The sequence below is a fragment of the Schistocerca gregaria genome, chromosome 5 (assembly GCF_023897955.1).
Source record: "Schistocerca gregaria isolate iqSchGreg1 chromosome 5, iqSchGreg1.2, whole genome shotgun sequence".
NCBI classification, from domain to species: Eukaryota; Metazoa; Arthropoda; class Insecta; order Orthoptera; family Acrididae; genus Schistocerca; species Schistocerca gregaria.
In genome coordinates this window covers 172,019,077-172,038,328 of record NC_064924.1, presented here as the reverse complement: position 1 = coordinate 172,038,328, position 19,252 = coordinate 172,019,077, and the positions used below count along the sequence as shown (strand labels likewise).

Below are 19,252 nucleotides of genomic sequence, written 5' to 3'. Positions count from 1 at the left end.
AATAGAAGGTGTGTCAAATCGTCATAAGATTAACGAAAGTAGCACCAGCGAATTGTTTGAGAATACTGTTAACCCTATTTGATGATTCAATTAGCTACACTGAGATTAGGGTTCCTAGCATGTTTCAGTATTCCCCTTCGCGTCTGCTGAACATTCACAGAAGGTCGCTCTGGATGACGTATGGAGTTACACGGGAAATGTTAAATAAAGGAAGACACTTTAGTAGGTGATTCATGACAGGAAAATTAACAAAGGAGTTTATATTAACGTATATTCGGAAATGGACAGTGAGTTTGCCATGAATAGGTATTTAACAAAATAAAGTTAATGAATGTGATCGACAACAACTGAGCCGGAAATTCTAGATTTTCTAACATTCTTATCTGATTAATGATGTCAGTGTGATTTGGGTATGTTGCAGGGGAATTATAGGCCGGAAAGAGGTTCTCCATTATTTTGAGCGCATGGTGAAGGATACAGTGAGCTACCGAGAGAGAAACAACGTGGTGCGCAACGACTTCATGCACCTGCTGATACAGCTCAAGAACAGAGGCTTCGTAGACGATGAAAAGTCTTCCAGCGCAAAGGTTCAAGATGACGACATCAGCAACTGGAGTAAGTTTTCACTCCTTTTTTTAACGAATAATGTGAGGTACTTTACTTCAGTGTTACGTTCTTTCAGTCCTACTAGAAATATCCTTCAGTAAACCCGTATAATTTAACTAATCCTATTCCTGAGCCTCCGTGAGAGTAAAGCACGGAACTCCCGCCATACTTGTGCTGGCTGATGCCTTGTTAACGCAGTTCACTTACAATTAAAAGAATCAAGAGTCGTACACAGCGATGTAAGATTTTCTGGAGCACTTAGCTGAAAGCAAGGAAGACCGTCACGGCAGTTTAAACAGGTTACAGAGTTCAGCAACTTATCATATGTAGCACCCAACAACGGAAAGAGATGTAATAAATTACTGCAAGTGATGCACAGAATCCGTCCAGTGAGAAAGTTTCAGCCGATTCCTCTAGATGCAGTTAATTGTGCGCCAGACTTTCCCTTCTGAAACAACGTTTCAAGGCTTTAAACTGTCCACGTTTGAAGTTTATAAAGGCAATTCGTCTGAAGATGTATAACTAGCGTCGCTGCAAGATTGGACATGGCGTAGAGTGGCTTATTTACGCAGCTGGGAATTGTTTAAAAACACAGGCTAACGAAGGTTTTCTTTGAAAAACTGTTTTTCCTTTGATAGCTAATCTTTATAGGTTTTTATGAGCTGAATTCAAACGTAGCCATACTTTTTTGTATCATCCATAGTTTTGGAGCAATATGCTTTTTATTATGTGGTATAAAAATCCGATGCTATACAATAAACGGGGAAATTAATGAAACGCTTTGTTACAACATGAGCATGGTTTGTATTTACAGTAAGCTATTTAAAACAATGATTTCTGTTAATAGACGTTTCACTTGTCAGCTGGAATTGGTTTGTATTTTCTTTCTCTTTTTTTGTTTGAAGCTTCTTGTGTAGCTTTTTCTACAATGAGTCGCTTGCTGAACTTCTCGGTGAAGCGACCATTAGTAATCCCCCATCATGTGGTGTTCCAGCGGCGTTCGTAGCGTTATTCCATCACTAGTTTTAGATGAATCAATAAACACTTCCTTTTTGTATTCAATACCAAACTCATTCATCAGACTGGGAATGTCTCAGCAGTACACTAAATCACCTTCTTGTTGAAAAAACTTGGAAAATCGCTGCTTTCTATACATGTATATGCTGGTTACAACGGCCAATAAGTTCTTTTCTTTTAATCTAGAGCCAAGCAATTCAGCTTTTTCTTTCGTTAAGCCCAGATCCCTAACCAAATCGTTAAGTTCGGTCTGAGAAACAATTTGGGCTCTAGACTTTCTGTTTCACAATGGAACTTACAATGGAACTCATCATCTGGTTCATCTAAATCACACTGTACATCAGAAAATACTTCTGTTGGAATAGAAATTAAATCCTCCGGTAGTTTAGGAACCAGCACATCTACAGCATGCTCTAATGGTCGGATGGCGGACGGAAGGTTAGGGTGGCTTATTACCTTCTTGTTTTTCGAATTATGACCAATAATATCAACACTGAAGAAGTAGCAATCATTGGAATGGTTTCTTTCTCCCTCCATATCACAGGAACTGCAAATCTAAAGGCTTTTCCCTCCTTTATTACCATTTTCTCAGATCTTCAACACACACATAACATACCTTACGTGACGCCCAAGATTTATCTTGATCACCACGTTTACTTCCAAAGTATGGTAGATAAACCTTTTTCACGACGTCTGTAATGTTTCTTTGGTGTTTTTTAATCACAAACTCGCCGCAAATATAACAAAAACTGTCAGCAGAATTTTTACAACTACAATTAGATATTGTACTCAGCACATGTACAGGAAACGGGAAAGTGAGGTTAGGTTGACAGTAAACAAAACATCATCTGTTAACACAAAAATAGAATCGCCCTTTTTTGCCGGCAAATGTTTTTCATCAGTGCTATTTTAACTATATAAAAGCTATTAAATTCTTTAAAAAATCGCTTAATTTAATAAAGTTAACTGTAGAATGTGAAGGAATCGTGGGTGATATAGTTTTTTAAGTATCATATTGGATTTCCCACCCTAAAAAACATAAGAATAAGGTATTTTCAGGAAAAAGTTTTTACATCGTTGGCCTGCGTAATGAACATTTAAAGTAGTTAAATTTCAGTTCTGAAAACTTGTTGAGGAACGATAAATGGCATACTATTTCCAGCCTGGAGGTGCAGAAGGCTAAATATTCATACATTAATTTTAGGGTGATTGGCGAAGAAACTGTAAGATTTCGTGCACTCCCTCTTATTCTAATGTTGATACCTGCTCTTTTCTAGATTTTGGACCATTATTTCACATGCAGTAAATAAATTTTGTGGTCCTACACTCCTCGTACTATAAACTGAATACATGAACAAATCAGCCAGAACATTATGACCACCTACCTAATACCTGGTATACTTCTATGGATGTGGTGTCTGTTCTTTCGGATATGTCCGACACCATTGATTACTTGCAGACACCATTGATCACATGTCCGAAAGAATAGACACAATTGATCACTTGCAGCCGACTAGAACGAAATTAGAACTATATATGAATACCTTCAACTGCTGACAGGCGTTGATATACACTCCTGGAAATTGAAATAAGAACACCGTGAATTCATTGTCCCAGGAAGGGGAAACTTTATTGACACATTCCTGGGGTCAGATACATCACATGATCACACTGACAGAACCACTGGCACATAGACACAGGCAACAGAGCATGCACAATGTCGGCACTAGTACAGTGTATATCCACCTTTCGCAGCAATGCAGGCTGCTATTCTCCCATGGAGACGATCGTAGAGATGCTGGATGTAGTCCTGTGGAACGGCTTGCCATGCCGTTTCCACCTGGCGCCTCAGTTGGACCAGCGTTCGTGCTGGACGTGCAGACCGCGTGAGACGACGCTTCATCCAGTCCCAAACATGCTCAATGGGGGACAGATCCGGAGATCTTGCTGGCCAGGGTAGTTGACTTACACCTTCTAGAGCACGTTGGGTGGCACGAGATACATGCGGACATGCATTATCCTGTTGGAACAGCAAGTTCCCTTGTCGGTCTAGGAATGGTAGAACGATGGGTAGGATGACGGTTTGGATGTACCGTGCACTATTCAGTGTCCCCTCGACGATCACCAGAGGTGTACGGCCAGTGTAGGAGATCGCTCCCCACACCATGATGCCGGGTGTTGGCCCTGTGTGCCTCGGTCGTATGCAGTCCTGATTGTGGCGCTCACCTGCACGGCGCCAAACACGCATACGACCATCATTGGCACCAAGGCAGAAGCGACTCTCATCGCTGAAGACGACACGTCTCCATTCGTCCCTCCATTCACGCCTGTCGCGACACCACTGGAGGAGGACTGCACGATGTTGGGGCGTGAGCGGAAGACGGTCTAACGGTGTGCGGGACCGTAGCCCAGCTTCATGGAGACGGTTGCGAATGGTCCTCGCCGATACCCCAGGAGCAACAGTGTCCCTAATTTGCTGGGAAGTGGCGGTGCGGTCCCCTACGGCTCTGCGTAGGATCCTACGGTCTTGGCGTGCATCCGTGCGTCGCTGCGGTCCGGTCCCAGGTCGACGGGCACGTGCACCTTCCGCCGACCACTGGCGACAACATCGATGTCCTGTGGAGACCTCACGCCCCACGTGTTGAGCAATTCGGCGGTACGTCCACCCGGCCTCCCGCATGCCCACTATACGCCCTCGCTCAAAGTCCTCAACTGCACATACGGTTCACGTCCACGCTGTCGCGGCATGCTACCAGTGTTAAAGACTGCGATGGAGCTCCGTATGCCACGGCAAACTGGCTGACACTGACGGCGGCGGTGCACAAATGCTGCGCAGCTAGCGCCATTCGACGGCCAACACCGCGGTTCCTGGTGTGTCCGCTGTGCCGTGCGTGTGATCATTGCTTGTACAGCCCTCTCGCAGTGTCCGGAGCAAGTATGGTGGGTCTGACACACTGGTGTCAATGTGTTCTTTTTTCCATTTCCAGGAGTGTGTATCAACGGAGACAGGTGAAAATGTGTGCCTCGACCGGGACTCGAACCCGGAATCTCCTGCTTATATGGGAGACGCTCTATCCATCTGTGTCCGAAAGAACAGGCACCATATCCATGTAAGTATATAGTTTTGGCAATATCGACCATGATCTCCTTTTTCTGTGCGGATGCACACATGTTACCCGAACTCTTACGGGACTTGGTAAGAATGTCTTCCACGAGTAATGAGTGTGTTGGGTAGGGACACTATGAATGTAGTGTGTGGACATATAAGGTGAGAATGGGAGGCGTGCCGAGATAGTCCCTGCAGTCGCACTATCCTCTGTGCCCTTGGTGGCTCAGAGGATAGAGTAAGCAGGAGATTCCGGGTTCGAGTCCTCGGTCGGGGCACACATTTTCATCTGACCCCGTTGATAAATATCAACGCCCGTCGGCAGCTGAAGGTATTCATATATAATTCTAATACTTGGTATGTCCACCTTTGGTACGGATAACGGCAGCGAAGCGTCATGTCATGGAAACAATGCGGCCTTGGTAGGTCACTGGAAGAAGTAGGCACCACATTTGCACACACAAGTCACCTAATTCCCATAAACTCCGGGAGGGGGGGTGGAGGGGGGGAACGATGAGTGCCATGTTCAATCACATCCCAGATGTGTTCGAGGCGTTCAGACCTGGCAAGTTAAGGGGGGAAGGGGGAGAGCAGCACATCAACTGGAACTCGCCACTGCGTTCCTCGAACCACTCCATCACACTCTTGGCGTTCTTGATGAAAAAATGCCACTGCCGTCATATAACATGATCTTCATGAAGGGCCGTACGTGGTCTGCAGCCAGTGTGCGATACTCCTTGGACGTCATGGTGCCTTTCACGAGCTCCACTGGACCAGTGGATGTCCACGTGAATGGTCTCCGGAGCCGCCGCCAGGTTGTCTCCGTCCCGCAGGACAGGTGGTACGGAGCTGTTCTCCTGGGAGACGACGGTTTCACGCCCTCCCATTGGCATTAAAAAGAAGGTATTGGGGTTCATCAGGCCATGCAACGCTCTGCACTGCGCCAACGTCCAGTGCCGATGGCCACGTGCCCATGTCGTGGTATTAACGTTGTCACATGAATGGGTCGTCGGCTGCAGAGTCCCATGGTTTGGAGTGTTCGGTCCACTGTGTGCTCTGACACACTTGTACTCTGCCCAGCATTAAAGTGTGATGTTAGTTCCGCAACAGTTCGCCGTCTGTCCTGTTTTACCAGTATGCACAGCCAACGACGTCCAACGTCTAATGAGGGATGACCACCCAACCCCACGACGTCAGCATTCCTCGAACAGCGGACAAGTCCTGAAGTTTCTTAAGTGCTTGTGGCGACCTCCGGGCCATCACAATCTGCCCTCTGACAGACTACGGTAGACCGCACGCGTGCCCCATATTAAACACAGACACAACGCTGCCTGTTTATGTTTACCTCTGCTTAAGACAGTATTACTACTCAGGGCACATATTGGTTGAAAGCAGCGATGATGGCTGTTAATCAGTTGAAATCGATTTGCAAAATTGAATAAATCAAACATGATTTTGCTACTGGTTGCTGCATATTTGGTAATTTTAACATCAATAGTTCTCGTGTAGCACAAAAATATTTTCCGAAGGAAGAAAACTAGGTCGGGGTAGGAAACAAAGTGGAAGGAAATTGACTGTGTTCTTTTCAGAGGAACCATGTCGGTGAATGTAATAACCACATAGCAAAATACTCTGCTCTTTGCTTGCTATCACTTGACAAAATCTCACTTGAATACCTCAAACCGTTTATGAAACATGGGGAATGTTGTGGATATTTCACTCTGGCTTTATCGCTCTCACGGTACTATCGGAAATGAGTGCGTTACGTCAGATCAATTTTCTCGAGATTGGAGAGATAGAGACGTCTTCCCAAGTCTAAAGAAAAATTCGATATGTTAAACACTTCATACGCAGCAACATATTGGAATAAACGCAAAATCATAGCGACCCCAACTTTTCACTGCAAACTTTTTCGAATTTCAGAAATGTTCAAATGTATGTGAATTCCCAAGGTGCCAAACTGCTGAGGTTATCGGTCCCTAGACTTACACTGTACTCAAATTAACTTAAACTAACTTATGCTAAGAACACACACACACACACACACACACACACACACACACACACACACACACACACCCATGCCCGAAGGAGGACTCGAACCTCCGGCGGGGTAGGACCGCGCAACCCGTCACATTGCACCCTAAACAGCGCGGCCATCCGCACGGCTTTTCGAATTTCGTGCAGCGCTTACTTACATGCAAATATCACAATAACAATGACCATTAACGAAATGATGGACACATCAACATGAAGCTGACATAATAAAGCTATAAGTGACGTATAAATAACTTTTTTACCGAATGGTTTCTGTAAAATCGTTTGAGAAAGATTGCAGGGCCTGCGCCTCGATTCTATCATCGCTTACCGTCCGGAAGGTGACAAAACACTGTCGGCCCGCCCTTCTGAACAAACGAATGAACTCGCTCAGCGCTTTGGACGAAAACTGATTACTGTGCATCGGCCACCGTATCCTGTGCTGACTCTAGTGATGGGGGCTCCCTCCATTCGTAACGGCCACTGTGTCAAAGGGAAGGTGCAGTTCGACAGCTGAAGCCTATGCACAGAAGCGTTATCTTCCTTTATTAATAATCTGTAAACGATCGTATTGACAGTTTATATCAGTTTGAGGCATAATTCGACAGATATAGACTCTGAAAGGCAATAGTTTCTTATTCATTTATTTACACGTCAAGTTCCGTAGGATCAAATTGAGGGTCAAATCTCCAACGTCATGGAACGTATCAGTGCATGAAATTACAACATAAAAGTAATAACAGATAAAAATAAAATGTTTATGAACCCGAAAAAAGTCAAGCCATAAGTTTAGGTAAACGCAATCAACAATACAACAATAATCAGCTTAATTTTACAAGGAACTCCTCGACAGAATAGAAGCATAGTATCGAAAAATAGTCACATAAACAAAGGACAGACCAAAGCGAAACAATTCAGACCAGGAGCTACCGGAGGAAAGTCTCATAAAACAAAAGAATCGATGAAAATGCAGCATAGTTTACTACAATATTGACAGTCTACACAAATAAAAATGTAAGTGTTTATTTGTTCAAAATTTCTAATCTCCGAAAGTTCTCCATCTATCGCTTTGAAATTTTGACAAAATGGAGCGCTATCTCATAATTTATAAATACACATTTAAAATAGAAAAGAGAATCGTTATTACCAAAAATCTCGAAATGTACTCGTCCAAAGTTCTTCAGATTTTTACTAGATATTCTAATGGGCGTTCTGACGGACCTAGGCCATGTATTTTTAATATGTATATATTACATGTAAGTACATATGTAACGTATAAAGAAGAAACGTTGTTCCCAAAATCACTATAAGTTCTTGACTGGCTTACTTCAGATTTTTACATGTTACTCGAATAAACGATCGATCATAGGGATACATTGTTAAGAAAAAATGAAAAGCTGTTGACCAATTTACTTTAAATTTTATACAGGAGACACTGATTATCATTATGGACATGGGCTATATATATTTTTTAATAAGGATGTATAGGTTTTCTGTTAAACCCGACTGCGAGAAAGAAAATACTGCGCTTTAAAATGGTTCAAATGGCTCTGAGCACTATGGGACTTAACAGCTGTGGTCATCAGTCCCCTATAGCTTAGAACTACTTAAACCTAACTAACCTAAGGACATCACACACATCCATGCCCGAGGCAGGATTCGAACCTGCGACCGTAGCATTCACGCGGCTCCGGACTGCGCTCCTAGAACCGCGAGACCACTGCGGCCGGCCTACTGCCCTTTAATCTGCTATAAATATGTGCGGTTTTGTTTTCTTTCTCGCAGTCTGTTTTCACAAGAAACAGAAAAGTTGTATTTATGCTTTATCACCTTAAGAATAGAATACTCCTGCGGAATCTGATTTGGCGATAACAATGAACAAGGCTGAAGATCAGGAAGAGGAGGAGCAGATGGACAGAGAAGGGGTGGAAGGAATGGACATAGAGAGGGCGAGAAGGAGAGGGAGAGAGAGAGAGGGACGAGAAGGATATTAGGACAAACGTATGTCGTATGCCCGTCCATATTTAGCTATTGTGAGGCATTTCCAGGTTCGCTAGTGTAAAATAAAAAAAATCGATGGTCACGTGGAAATTATGTGGGAGTCCCCTGTTCGTTAATACACTTCTGGAAATTGAAATAAGAACACCGTGAATTCATTGTCCCAGGAGGGGAAACTTTATTGACACATTCCTGGGGTCAGATACATCACATGATCACACTGACAGAACCACAGGCACATACACGTAGGCAACAGAGCATGCACAATGTTGGCACTAGTACAGTGTATATCCACCTTTCGCAGCAATGCAGGCTGCTATTCTCCCATGGAGACGATCGTAGAGATGCTGGATGTAGTCCTGTGGAACGGCTTGCCATGCCATTTCCACCTGGCGCCTCAGTTGGACCAGCGTTCGTGCTGGACGCGCAGACCGCGTGAGACGACGCTTCATGCAGTCCCAAACATGCTCAATGGGGGACAGATCCGGAGATCTTGGTGGCCAGGGTAGTTGACTTACACCTTCTAGAGCACGTTGGGTGGCACGGGATACATGCGGACGTGCATTGTCCTGTTGGAACAGCAAGTTCCCTTGCCGGTCTAGGAATGGTAGAACGATGGGTTCGATGACGGTTTGGATGTACCGTGCACTATTCAGTGTCCCCTCGACGATCACCAGCGGTGTATGGCCAGTGTAGGAGAAAGCTCTCCACACCATGATGCCGGGTGTTGGCCCTGTGTGCCTCGGTCGTATGCAGTCCTGATTGTGGCGCTCACCTGCACGGCGCCAAACACACATACGACCATCATTGGCACCAAGGCAGAAGCGACTCTCATCGCTGAAGACGACATGTCTCCATTTGTCCCTCCATTCACGCCTGTCGCGACACCACTGGAGGCGGGCTGCACGATGTTGGGGCGTGAGCGGAAGACGGCCTAACGGTGTGCGGGACCGTAGCCCAGCTTCATGGAGACGGTTGCGAATGGTCCTCGCCGATACCCCAGGAGCAACAGTGTCCTTAATTTGCTGGGAAGTGGCGGTGCGGTCCCCTACGGCACTGCGTAGGATCCTACGGTCTTGGCGTGCATCCGTGCATCGCTGCGGTCCGGTCCCAGGTCGACGGGCACGTGCACCTTCCGCCGACCACTGGCGACAACATCGATGTACTGTGGAGACCTCACGCCCCACGTGTTGAGCAATTCGGCGGTACGTCCACCCGGCCTCCCGCATGCCCACTATACGCCCTCGCTCAAAGTCCGTCAACTGCACATACGGTTCACGTCCACGCTATCGCGGCATGCTACCAGTGTTAAAGACTGCGATGGAGCTCCGTATGCCACGGCAAACTGGCTGACACTGACGGCGGCGGTGCACAAATGCTGCGCAGCTACCGCCATTCGACGGCCAACGCCGCGGTTCGTGGTGTGTCCGCTGTGCCGTGCGTGTGATCATTGCTTGTACAGCCCTCTCGCAGTGTCCGGAGCAAGTATGGTGGGTCTGACACACCGGTGTCAATGTGTTCTTTTTTCCATTTCCAGGAGTGTATTTCCTTAGAAGAAAATTTTCTTCTTTCTTTCACGTCTTCCAGAAGTAATGAAGCCTTGGCACCTGCTCCAAGATTTGTTTATTCCCCTTCCTGCTTTATTCTATTTGTTGTGCAATTGGAATAACTATCGGTCATGCAAACAATCTCGAGCACATTTCTCAGTGAGATATTTGTTTTCTCGTTGTCCTCTTCCAATATAAATTTTGATCGCTTCGTTTACAATCACAAGCGCCTGGTTCTGAAGAACATTCTCTCCACCTATGATGCGTGGAGGCTGCAGTGCCATGCTACACTGAACGCTCGAAGTGCGAAGGCAAATGAGGTGACCATCTCTTTGTGCAACGAGATGGACTCGACCAGCGCTCACTACAGAAATACGTTTCTGCGCAAAAGTAACCTTATTTTACGCGGAGTCTGACAGATTGGAGGGTGAACTGAGAAAACAGGCACGAGTAGCACGGATGCAGGAAGGTGGAGACTCATGGATGGAGTAATCTTCGGTAGGCCTCCGTGGAGCATTGGGGAAGGCGACGGTTCAAATCCGCGTTTGATCCCCTCCTTTCAAATAAATTAACCAACCAACCAATCAAACGTTCTCTTGCCACCATGACTACTGTTAGAGATTAGATGATTTGCCTCCAAGACACCAGCCGAGTGATTCTAGGCGCTTCAGTCCGGAACCACACGGCTGCGACGCTCGCAGATTCGAATCCTGCGTCGGGCATGAATGTGTGTGATGTCCTCAGGTTAGTTAGGTTTACGTAGTTGTAAGTCTAGGGGACTGATGACCTCAGATGTTAAGTCTCATAGCGCTCAGAGCCATTTTTTTCCAAGTCGCCCTACTGCTATTACAGCTATCAATCGTTCCGTTGTCAGTATAACTACAGTTAGATATCATGTTGTCATCAAGCTCGACTATGTTGCAGACTTTCAAGCTGTCGGTTAATCCCTTCAAAATGTCTTATTTTCAATGTCTGCCTGTGGCTTTGCAGAGCTATCCGACGGAGACTTGGCAGCCCAAGCTATGCTGTTCTTCGCGGCGGGCTTCGAGACGTCATCGACGACGATGAGCTACGCGCTGTACGAGCTGGCCCTCAACCCGGAGGTGCAGCGGCGGCTCCACCAGGAGGTGGACGAAACCCTGCAGAGGACGGGCGGCCGCTTCACGTACGACGCCGTCATGGGGATGCCCTACCTCGACAAGGTCCTCTCAGGTGAGCGCTGGCGGCTGGGAGCACGTGTGTCGCTCCTGAGACTCCGCCGCAGAACGAGCGTCGTCGCGTATTGTTTAAATGTAGCTGTTAACAAGGGTCAGTCTGCACTTTGGCTGTAGTAGTCTTCATGTTGGCAGTATGACTTAGTGTTGTCGCTAGTCGTTAGATTAGGGTTGCCAACTTTTTTTCTAAACAAAATCGGGAAACCTAGACAAAACACAAAAGGCCGAGATACAATATAAGAAAGCACTCCATTTTGCCTTATTGATATTGCTGCTCGCTTTTCAACCTCCTTAATATTATCTTCCCTTCTTCTCCGTTATTGAGAAAACAACGAAACTACAGCCACGAAAATGAGTAATTCATATTCACTGCTAGTTAAATTTCTAATATAGCCATTGACAAACGGTTTGTTTCAGCTCGCCACGTGTTACTCATAAGGTTGAAAATTTCTTCTGGAGCAACAGTGGAATGCTGTGTAGAAAACACTAAACAGAGAACTGCGAATAGGTTTTCACAGTTTTCACAACTACGAAACAGTTTTATCCACTTATCATCTGACTTCAGCTTAAAAAAGTTATCTTCGTCCTTGAGAGAGCTGTTTAATTCCACACATTCTTCGAACGTCAAATCCTCGTCTACACGAAGTTCATATCGAGAAATCACTTCTATGAATTCTGAAACTGGACACTGTTTCCCTGATAGTGGAAATGGTTTGAAAGCTTTGTACACGCTGCAAGTAATCGGCCGCTTCTCTTCTGAATGTTTTGACACGGTCAGCATTTACTGACTACAAGACAACAGAGGACACCACAGAGCCATAAAACTGGTTTTCCTTTATTTGTTTCAGAGATGCTCTAAAGTGGCTGTTAGGTCAAATAAGTCCTAGGCCAGATGACACCTTTCTCCTCGCCTGGTTTTAAGCGTAGCCACATCAGTTAGCTTTGCGCTCTTCTGAAGTAAACACTGCCACTTCAGTATACGTTTGCACGAATGAAGAACACCATTCGACAACCGGTTCTTTTTTTTCTGCTGATGAAGTGCAAACCAAATGCGCGGTATCCTCCTTTCTGCATATGACATCATCCATTTGCGAAGAATGGATCCCATAACAACTCAATAAAGAACACTAACACAGTAGTGTGAGAATCTGTCGGCAGCTACTGGACCATCGTGCTAATGAAGGTGAAATATTTTCGAAAGAAAGCCTTGGTGGAAACAGAGAGCAAACGTCAGTGTATGGAATGGCAACACTCTGAAATATCCAGCCTAAAAGGAATTAAGAAGTTAATCGTTTGCACGAAAAGCGATGCTCACAGTTTTTTGGAACTCACAACGGTCAGATCTGGAACATTACTTATAAAACGAGTCAACAGTAACCAGCCAACGCTACGTGGTACATTTAGCAACTAGTAGAAATACATCGAGATCTATTGTCAATCAGCGTTATTTTATTTTCTTTCTTAGACGGCAGCGCGTGTCTACATATCGCAGCCCACCCAGGTCAAAACGCTTCACGATATGCATGTGGAGCATCTTGTATACAGTACTGACCTCGCACCGTCTGTTTTCTATTTGTTTGATCCACTTAAAGATTGTTTCCGAGCCCATCGATTCAGCTTCGATGTACATCTAAAGGAAGCGGTGCGCAGGTGTCTTGCTGCTCGACTGAACATCTTATTTTCTGAGGATTTTGGAAAACTTTTTCAAAGAAAAGCAACGTCAGCTCAGGAACGAGGGTGGCGGCTTGAAATAACAGCTGCATATAACAGATGTACATCCAATCAATCAGTTGCGAGGAGCAGGAAGTATTAATTGCAATGGGGCAACATCTAAAAAACACCTGTTTAAGACATTCTTCAGGATATTTAGAAAAAGAGAAAACTTTGTGAGAAATATGACCCGCACATCTTGACTCGTAAACTAGAAACTAAAACGCGCGGACACCTGGCGCACATTAATTAAATGCAAAATTTGGAAAATTGTGCCCTGGAATATATCACGACGGGTAACGAGACTTGTTGTTCCCATTACGAACCCACCACAAAATGACAAAGTGCAGAAATTTACGTGAAAGGTTAAATCTTTGTCGACGTAACGGACATTGAAGCCAATGTGATACTGAAATTGAACATCCAAAAAAAGTACTTTTCTGACCATTGAACGTGGATTCATGAAAGTTCGGTGCGTTTTACGCAAGTGAGGGGAGGCTGTGTAGAACACCTGAAGCAATAAACCACTTTTTTATTTTTCTCTATTTTTTATTAATCCAGCGTCGAACGTCATGGACTGACGGGTATAGACAAGGGCGGGCTGAAAAAGTAATGCCTCCGAATTTTTTATTCTGTTCTTAAGATTGACTGAGGTATTACATGTCATTCATGTTACTCGGTCGCCTTTCTCGCTATGCTGACGCAAGCTGCAATCCCCTGTGGCCAGAGGGCTCTAAATTGTAGCCTGCAACTGTGTCGTGTACTGTGTGACCATCAGAAGACTACAAGTACCAATTCGAAGAGTTCGTCCACACGTGGAGCACCGTGTCCCTCAGCACGACTCTGGCAAACCACACTCAAGATCGCTGCGACTTTTGCAACATCAATCAGATGCCTTGGGTTCTCTGTCACTGGTCGTCCTCCATACAGTGGCGACTTGGCCCCACACGAGTTTCATCTGTTTCCAGAACTTAAAGAACGCCTTCGTGGACCTCACTTTGATAGCGATGAAGCCTGCGAGAAGAGGAATGCTTGTCGGTCCGTCAAAAGAAATCAAACATTGTATAGTGACGGTTTCAACAAGCCAGTGTCTCGTTGGCAGAAATGTGTTCATCGCCAGGGTGATGCTGAGAAATAAATATGTAGACATCAAGAATAACTGTGTAGAATGTTAATAAAGTTTGCTTGATTTAAAATGCCATCAGAGTTTCCGCATAAAGAAATCGGAGGCATTAGTTTTCGCCGGCCGCGGTGGTCTCGCGGTTCTAGGCGCGCAGTCCGGAATCGTGCGACTGCTACGGTCGCAGGTTCGAATCCTGCCTCGGGCATGGATGTGTGTGATGTCCTTAGGTTAGTTAGGTTTAAGTAGCTCTAAGTTCTAGGGGACTAATGACCACAACAGTTGAGTCCCATAGTGCTCAGAGCCATTTGAACCATTTTTGAACCATTACTTTTCAGCACGCTTTCGTACAACATAATGCATCTGAATGAATCTGCATCTGCATTGTCGCCTCAAATGGATGGATGTATTTCGTTAGTGTTTACCACACCGTACAGTGCAATTATTCGTAAGAATATGAAAATATTACTACATTTTTTTAATTGATGGATGTCGCTGTGTGATACGATGGGATACACTCAAAAGCGCAATTCTTACCATGTCTCGAAGTTTTCGCTTGCAGATCGAGAACAAGTACATGATGTAGATTTTTCAGCACCTTACAGCATAGCTATTGCGGAAGTATTAGAGGTACATGCCTTTGAATCAGGTGAATAGTAACCGAAATGTGGATTTACTGACTGCATGGGAATAAAAGTGTTCTTTATTACAGCTCTTTGGGCGCTTTTCTCGTTGTTCAAAACAACAGCCTATGTTACATAACCAGCAAAGATTTTACAAGAGAGATACACATTTTACTGGCAAACACATTAATGAACTAACGCGATGAGTTGGTGTAACTAACATATGAAACGCGCAGGAACAGATTCTAAAAAAAAAATCATATTGCCTTGCACTACAGTGTTAGACTTGAAAGCACATTTTTATGTGAATGTACAGAAATTGTAACCTTCTTACGGGATACATTAATGCTGCGTCTGTGTTTGACAGCGTAAAGATGGTTGCATGAATCTCTGACGTAACAGACGTTGCTGACGACTGGTAGCTACACTAAAGCATGAAATGTATTCGCAAATTGCGAATACGGTGCCACTACAGCTATACAATTTACTGGAAAAAATGAAAATTTGTACTGAACTGGGTCTCTAACCCGGATTTCCCGCTTATTCGAGCGGTCTCCTTAACTGCTTCGGTTATCCGAGCACACTTCATGGAGAGTCCTAAACTCCCATCTGTCCCAGTGTCGCTGTCCACAGTGCTCTCGCAGTGCTGTGATTCCTGAACAAGGAGAGACTAGCAACACAACTTTTCATTTGTTTCCAGCAAATTGTGTAGCTATGGTGGTACGGTGCTCGTATCTTGTTAGTACATTCTGTGCTTCTTCCGGAAAACGTCACTTCCTCACCACAAGCGCTGCTGCTCTTCAGTTTACAGACAGCATTTGTATTAATATAACGCCACCGCCATTAAATTTCCAGTGCCAGAAACCATAGTAAATAAGAAAGTTTTACTTGGGAAGAAAAAACTATCAAATTAGGAGGTAACGTAAGGGTACACAGGATGAAAATATAGTACACACCGCTATCACTGCTGGCAACAGTAATGGCCATAACACCGGTTGGGCACAGAGCCCAACTGAGCTTGAATGATCGATATGGGTATGTTATTCCATGCTGTTTCAGCTCTATGAGAGTCCATCAATTGTAGTGGCTGACGATGGTGGCGAGCCAGTCACTCAGCAAACCACAACAAGTTGTTTCTAATGGGTAAGAGATGTGAAGAACATGCTTGCCAGGACAAAAGTCGAACACCTTCTTCATTATCGTGGGTCAGAATAGCATGGGCAACATGCAGTCATACATTACATTGTTGAAAGATAAACATCAGTGTGACGTTGAAGGTAGGGCTCAGCCACCAGGCTTAACACGTCATAAATGTAAAGCATGCTGTCTAAATTACTGGCTATGTCCACCGGAGGTGTGATCATGTTGTTTGCCCAATGCCACTCCGTACCATTACACTAGATAATGGGTCGCTATGACTATGATCAACCCAATCTCGCAGCGTTCGCTCTTCTCGAAGCCTCGGTACATGAATACATCCATAGTGATGCTGCGCAGAAATGTAGGGAAAAGACGACGTGGTGCTACTCTTGTGTTCAGTGTTGTCGTTGGGCCGTCTACAGGCTACTCTGCTGTCACGTGAACAAAGACCGCAAAAATGGCTCTCATGCTGACAGTCTATATTGTTCCATTCCTCGTCGAACTGTCCATGTAGATACCTATATTGCTGCAAAAAAGTCCATTCCTTGACTCAATTTCTGCAATTTGGTTGGACGATCCTGCACAATCCAGCGAAACGAAAGTCGTGTGGGGCCATTGAGATCCTGCACGTCATTGAGTATGGCCCTTCTGAGTCCATGGATTCAATGTTCACATGACAGTCGTATGAGGCCACTAAGATTCTTCATGGCACTGAGTATGATCCTCCTGAACCCACCAGTCCGTATTCACATGGCAATTGTGTGGGGCCACTGAGATCCTGCATGACACTGAGTGTGGGTTGCATGAAGGCATTGTTTTCTGCATTTACGTGACAGTCGTCAGGAGCCATTGAGAAACAACATGGCACTGGATGAGGCCCTCCTGAATGCTTCGATTCCATGTTCATATGACAGTCATCTGGGGCCATTGAGATCCGGCATTACATTGTGTATGATCCTCTTGAACTCATCGATTCCATATTCACATGACAGTCATGTGGTGCTATTGGTATCCTGCTTGCTTTATGCCAAATCCTCAGCCACTAGATTAACGCCAAGGCCTCACCCCAAGAATCTTACCCCAGACTATATGGGGTCACATTCGACATTGGTCCCAATAGGCCATCCCGGTAATTTGTAACTAGTTGGAATAAAAAACAGTTAGTTTTTAGAGCTCTAGAACAGAAAAACAACAATGTTACAAGTCGTCGAATTACGATTCACTTAAGATAAGGAATTAGCCTTGACTATTTAGCATCGATTAATCACATGAATAAATCTACCAGTTAATAATAGGTTATTATGTACCTTATTTTAATAAACAGCACGCCTTTAAGCGAATACTAATTTGTGTGGTTTCAAACAGACGCCATTTACGATAAAATACCTCTCGGGTGGTGCAATAGTTTGACAGAGTTAAATCAGTCAAAACACACACAAGTTAGCGCTGATACTCCCTTAGAAAAATAAAATTACTCACCAGTGATGGGGCATTGGGACACCCACGAGGGCCACTAAGTTCAGTCGCGTTTGACAACTTAGTTATTATCCAATAAAGTTGAAAGGAGCTTACCATTAACTCGTTGCCTGACTATAGCAACGGCCACTCAGTCTCCTAGCAACGCCTTCGAGGGAAATAACGTTGCTTTGCCGAATTGAATTTTCCACACGAACAGTGGAGATGTCTATCCTTCACGTATCCACTTCTAAAGAGGAAAACCTGTTGCATTTGCACAGTGACACTCTCCACTGTCCAGGACAACCTTAGCGTGTTCCAGCCGCCAATGAACTGATCACCACTCCAGAATGAGATTTTCACTCTGCAGCGGAGTGTGCGCTGATATGAAACTTCCTGGCAAATTAAAACTGTGTGCCGGACCGAGACTCGAACTCGGGACCTTTGCCTTTCACCGGCAAGTCACACAGTTTTAATCTGCAAGGAAGTTTCATATCAGCGCACACTCCGTTGCAGAGTGAAAGTCTCATTCTGGAAATATCCCCTAGGCTGTGGCTAGGCCATGTCTCCGCAATATCCTTTCTTTCTGGAGTGTTAGTCCCGCATAGTTCGCAGGAGAGCTTCTGTAAAATTTGAAATGCAGTAGACGAGGTACTGGCGGAAGTAAAGCTGTGAGGACGGAGCGTGAGTCGTGCTTGGGTAGCTCAGTTGGTAGAGCACTTGTCCGCGAAAGACAAAGCCCCGAGTTCGAGTCTCGGTCCGGCACACAGTTTTAATCTGCCAGGAGGTTTTTTGATCACCACTGTCCGGCCAAGCCCAATATTTTACATTGCGCTGGCGCGGCGTCTCCAGACCACCCATCCAAAAGAGGTGCGCTCTCTTAGGGCGCCAAAGAACTCAGTCAGGGCACCGCCTCTAGTTTACCCAGAATACGGGCTGGGGCAAAAGTGCCTTGGACGAGTGGACACGTTTGGCCGTGAACGTATGCATATAATCAGAAGGAAAAGACCAACAGTTACTTGCAACAGGATGGAGCAACTGCCCATTCAGCCGGCCGAACCTTAAAGCACATTTACACCGTCTTCACGCCTGAAGAGTTGTTGGCAGACGACAGTCTGATCGCGGCTCTAGCTGGGCACCCACGTCACCTCATCTGTCCGTGTGCGATTACTTTGTGTGGGGAGCCCTCAAGTCTAAGGTGTATCGCAACAACCCACATAGCCTTGAAGACATGCAGCAGAACATTTCGAATGCGATTGCAGCAATTCCAGCATTACAGCTTCGATCCGCATCCAGCAACTTGCTGACCAGGGCTCAACATCTGCTATAGTCAGGTTAGTACTATATTTCCTTTCCTCTGCTGTGTTTCTTTGTACACTAGATCTCTGTTCTCCGGGCCACCTTTATTTGTCCCACCTTGTTAGTCGATAAGGAGGTATCACTTAGCACAACTCCTGTTTGTAGGGAAGTCTTGATACTAAGTTTCAGTGACTGCTATCTTTGCTCTTTCTATTATATTCTTTTTCAGATTGTACCTAAGTCACTAGTGAACATTGTTTTGTGGACTTGGGCACCAGTGTAGCGTATGTGTTGATGGTGAATTGCCACATATTGGTCCCTACTTCTCTGTTCCAAGTTGTAAAGTCGCTCATACAAAGAGCGTGCTGCATCCCACTAAG

General features: G+C 45.1%; 1 protein-coding gene across 2 annotated transcripts in view; it reads left to right on the top strand.

The window, feature by feature from the left end:
• The window catches only part of LOC126273086 (cytochrome P450 6k1-like), a 58,089-nt gene that overhangs the window by 23,457 nt on the left and 15,380 nt on the right, over positions 1-19,252 (top strand). For both annotated transcript variants that reach the window (XM_049976501.1, XM_049976500.1), the window contains exons 4-5: positions 422-615; positions 11,302-11,523. In XM_049976501.1, the coding sequence (XP_049832458.1) occupies positions 422-615; positions 11,302-11,523 (416 nt within the window). The remainder of the gene's footprint in view (positions 1-421; positions 616-11,301; positions 11,524-19,252) is intronic.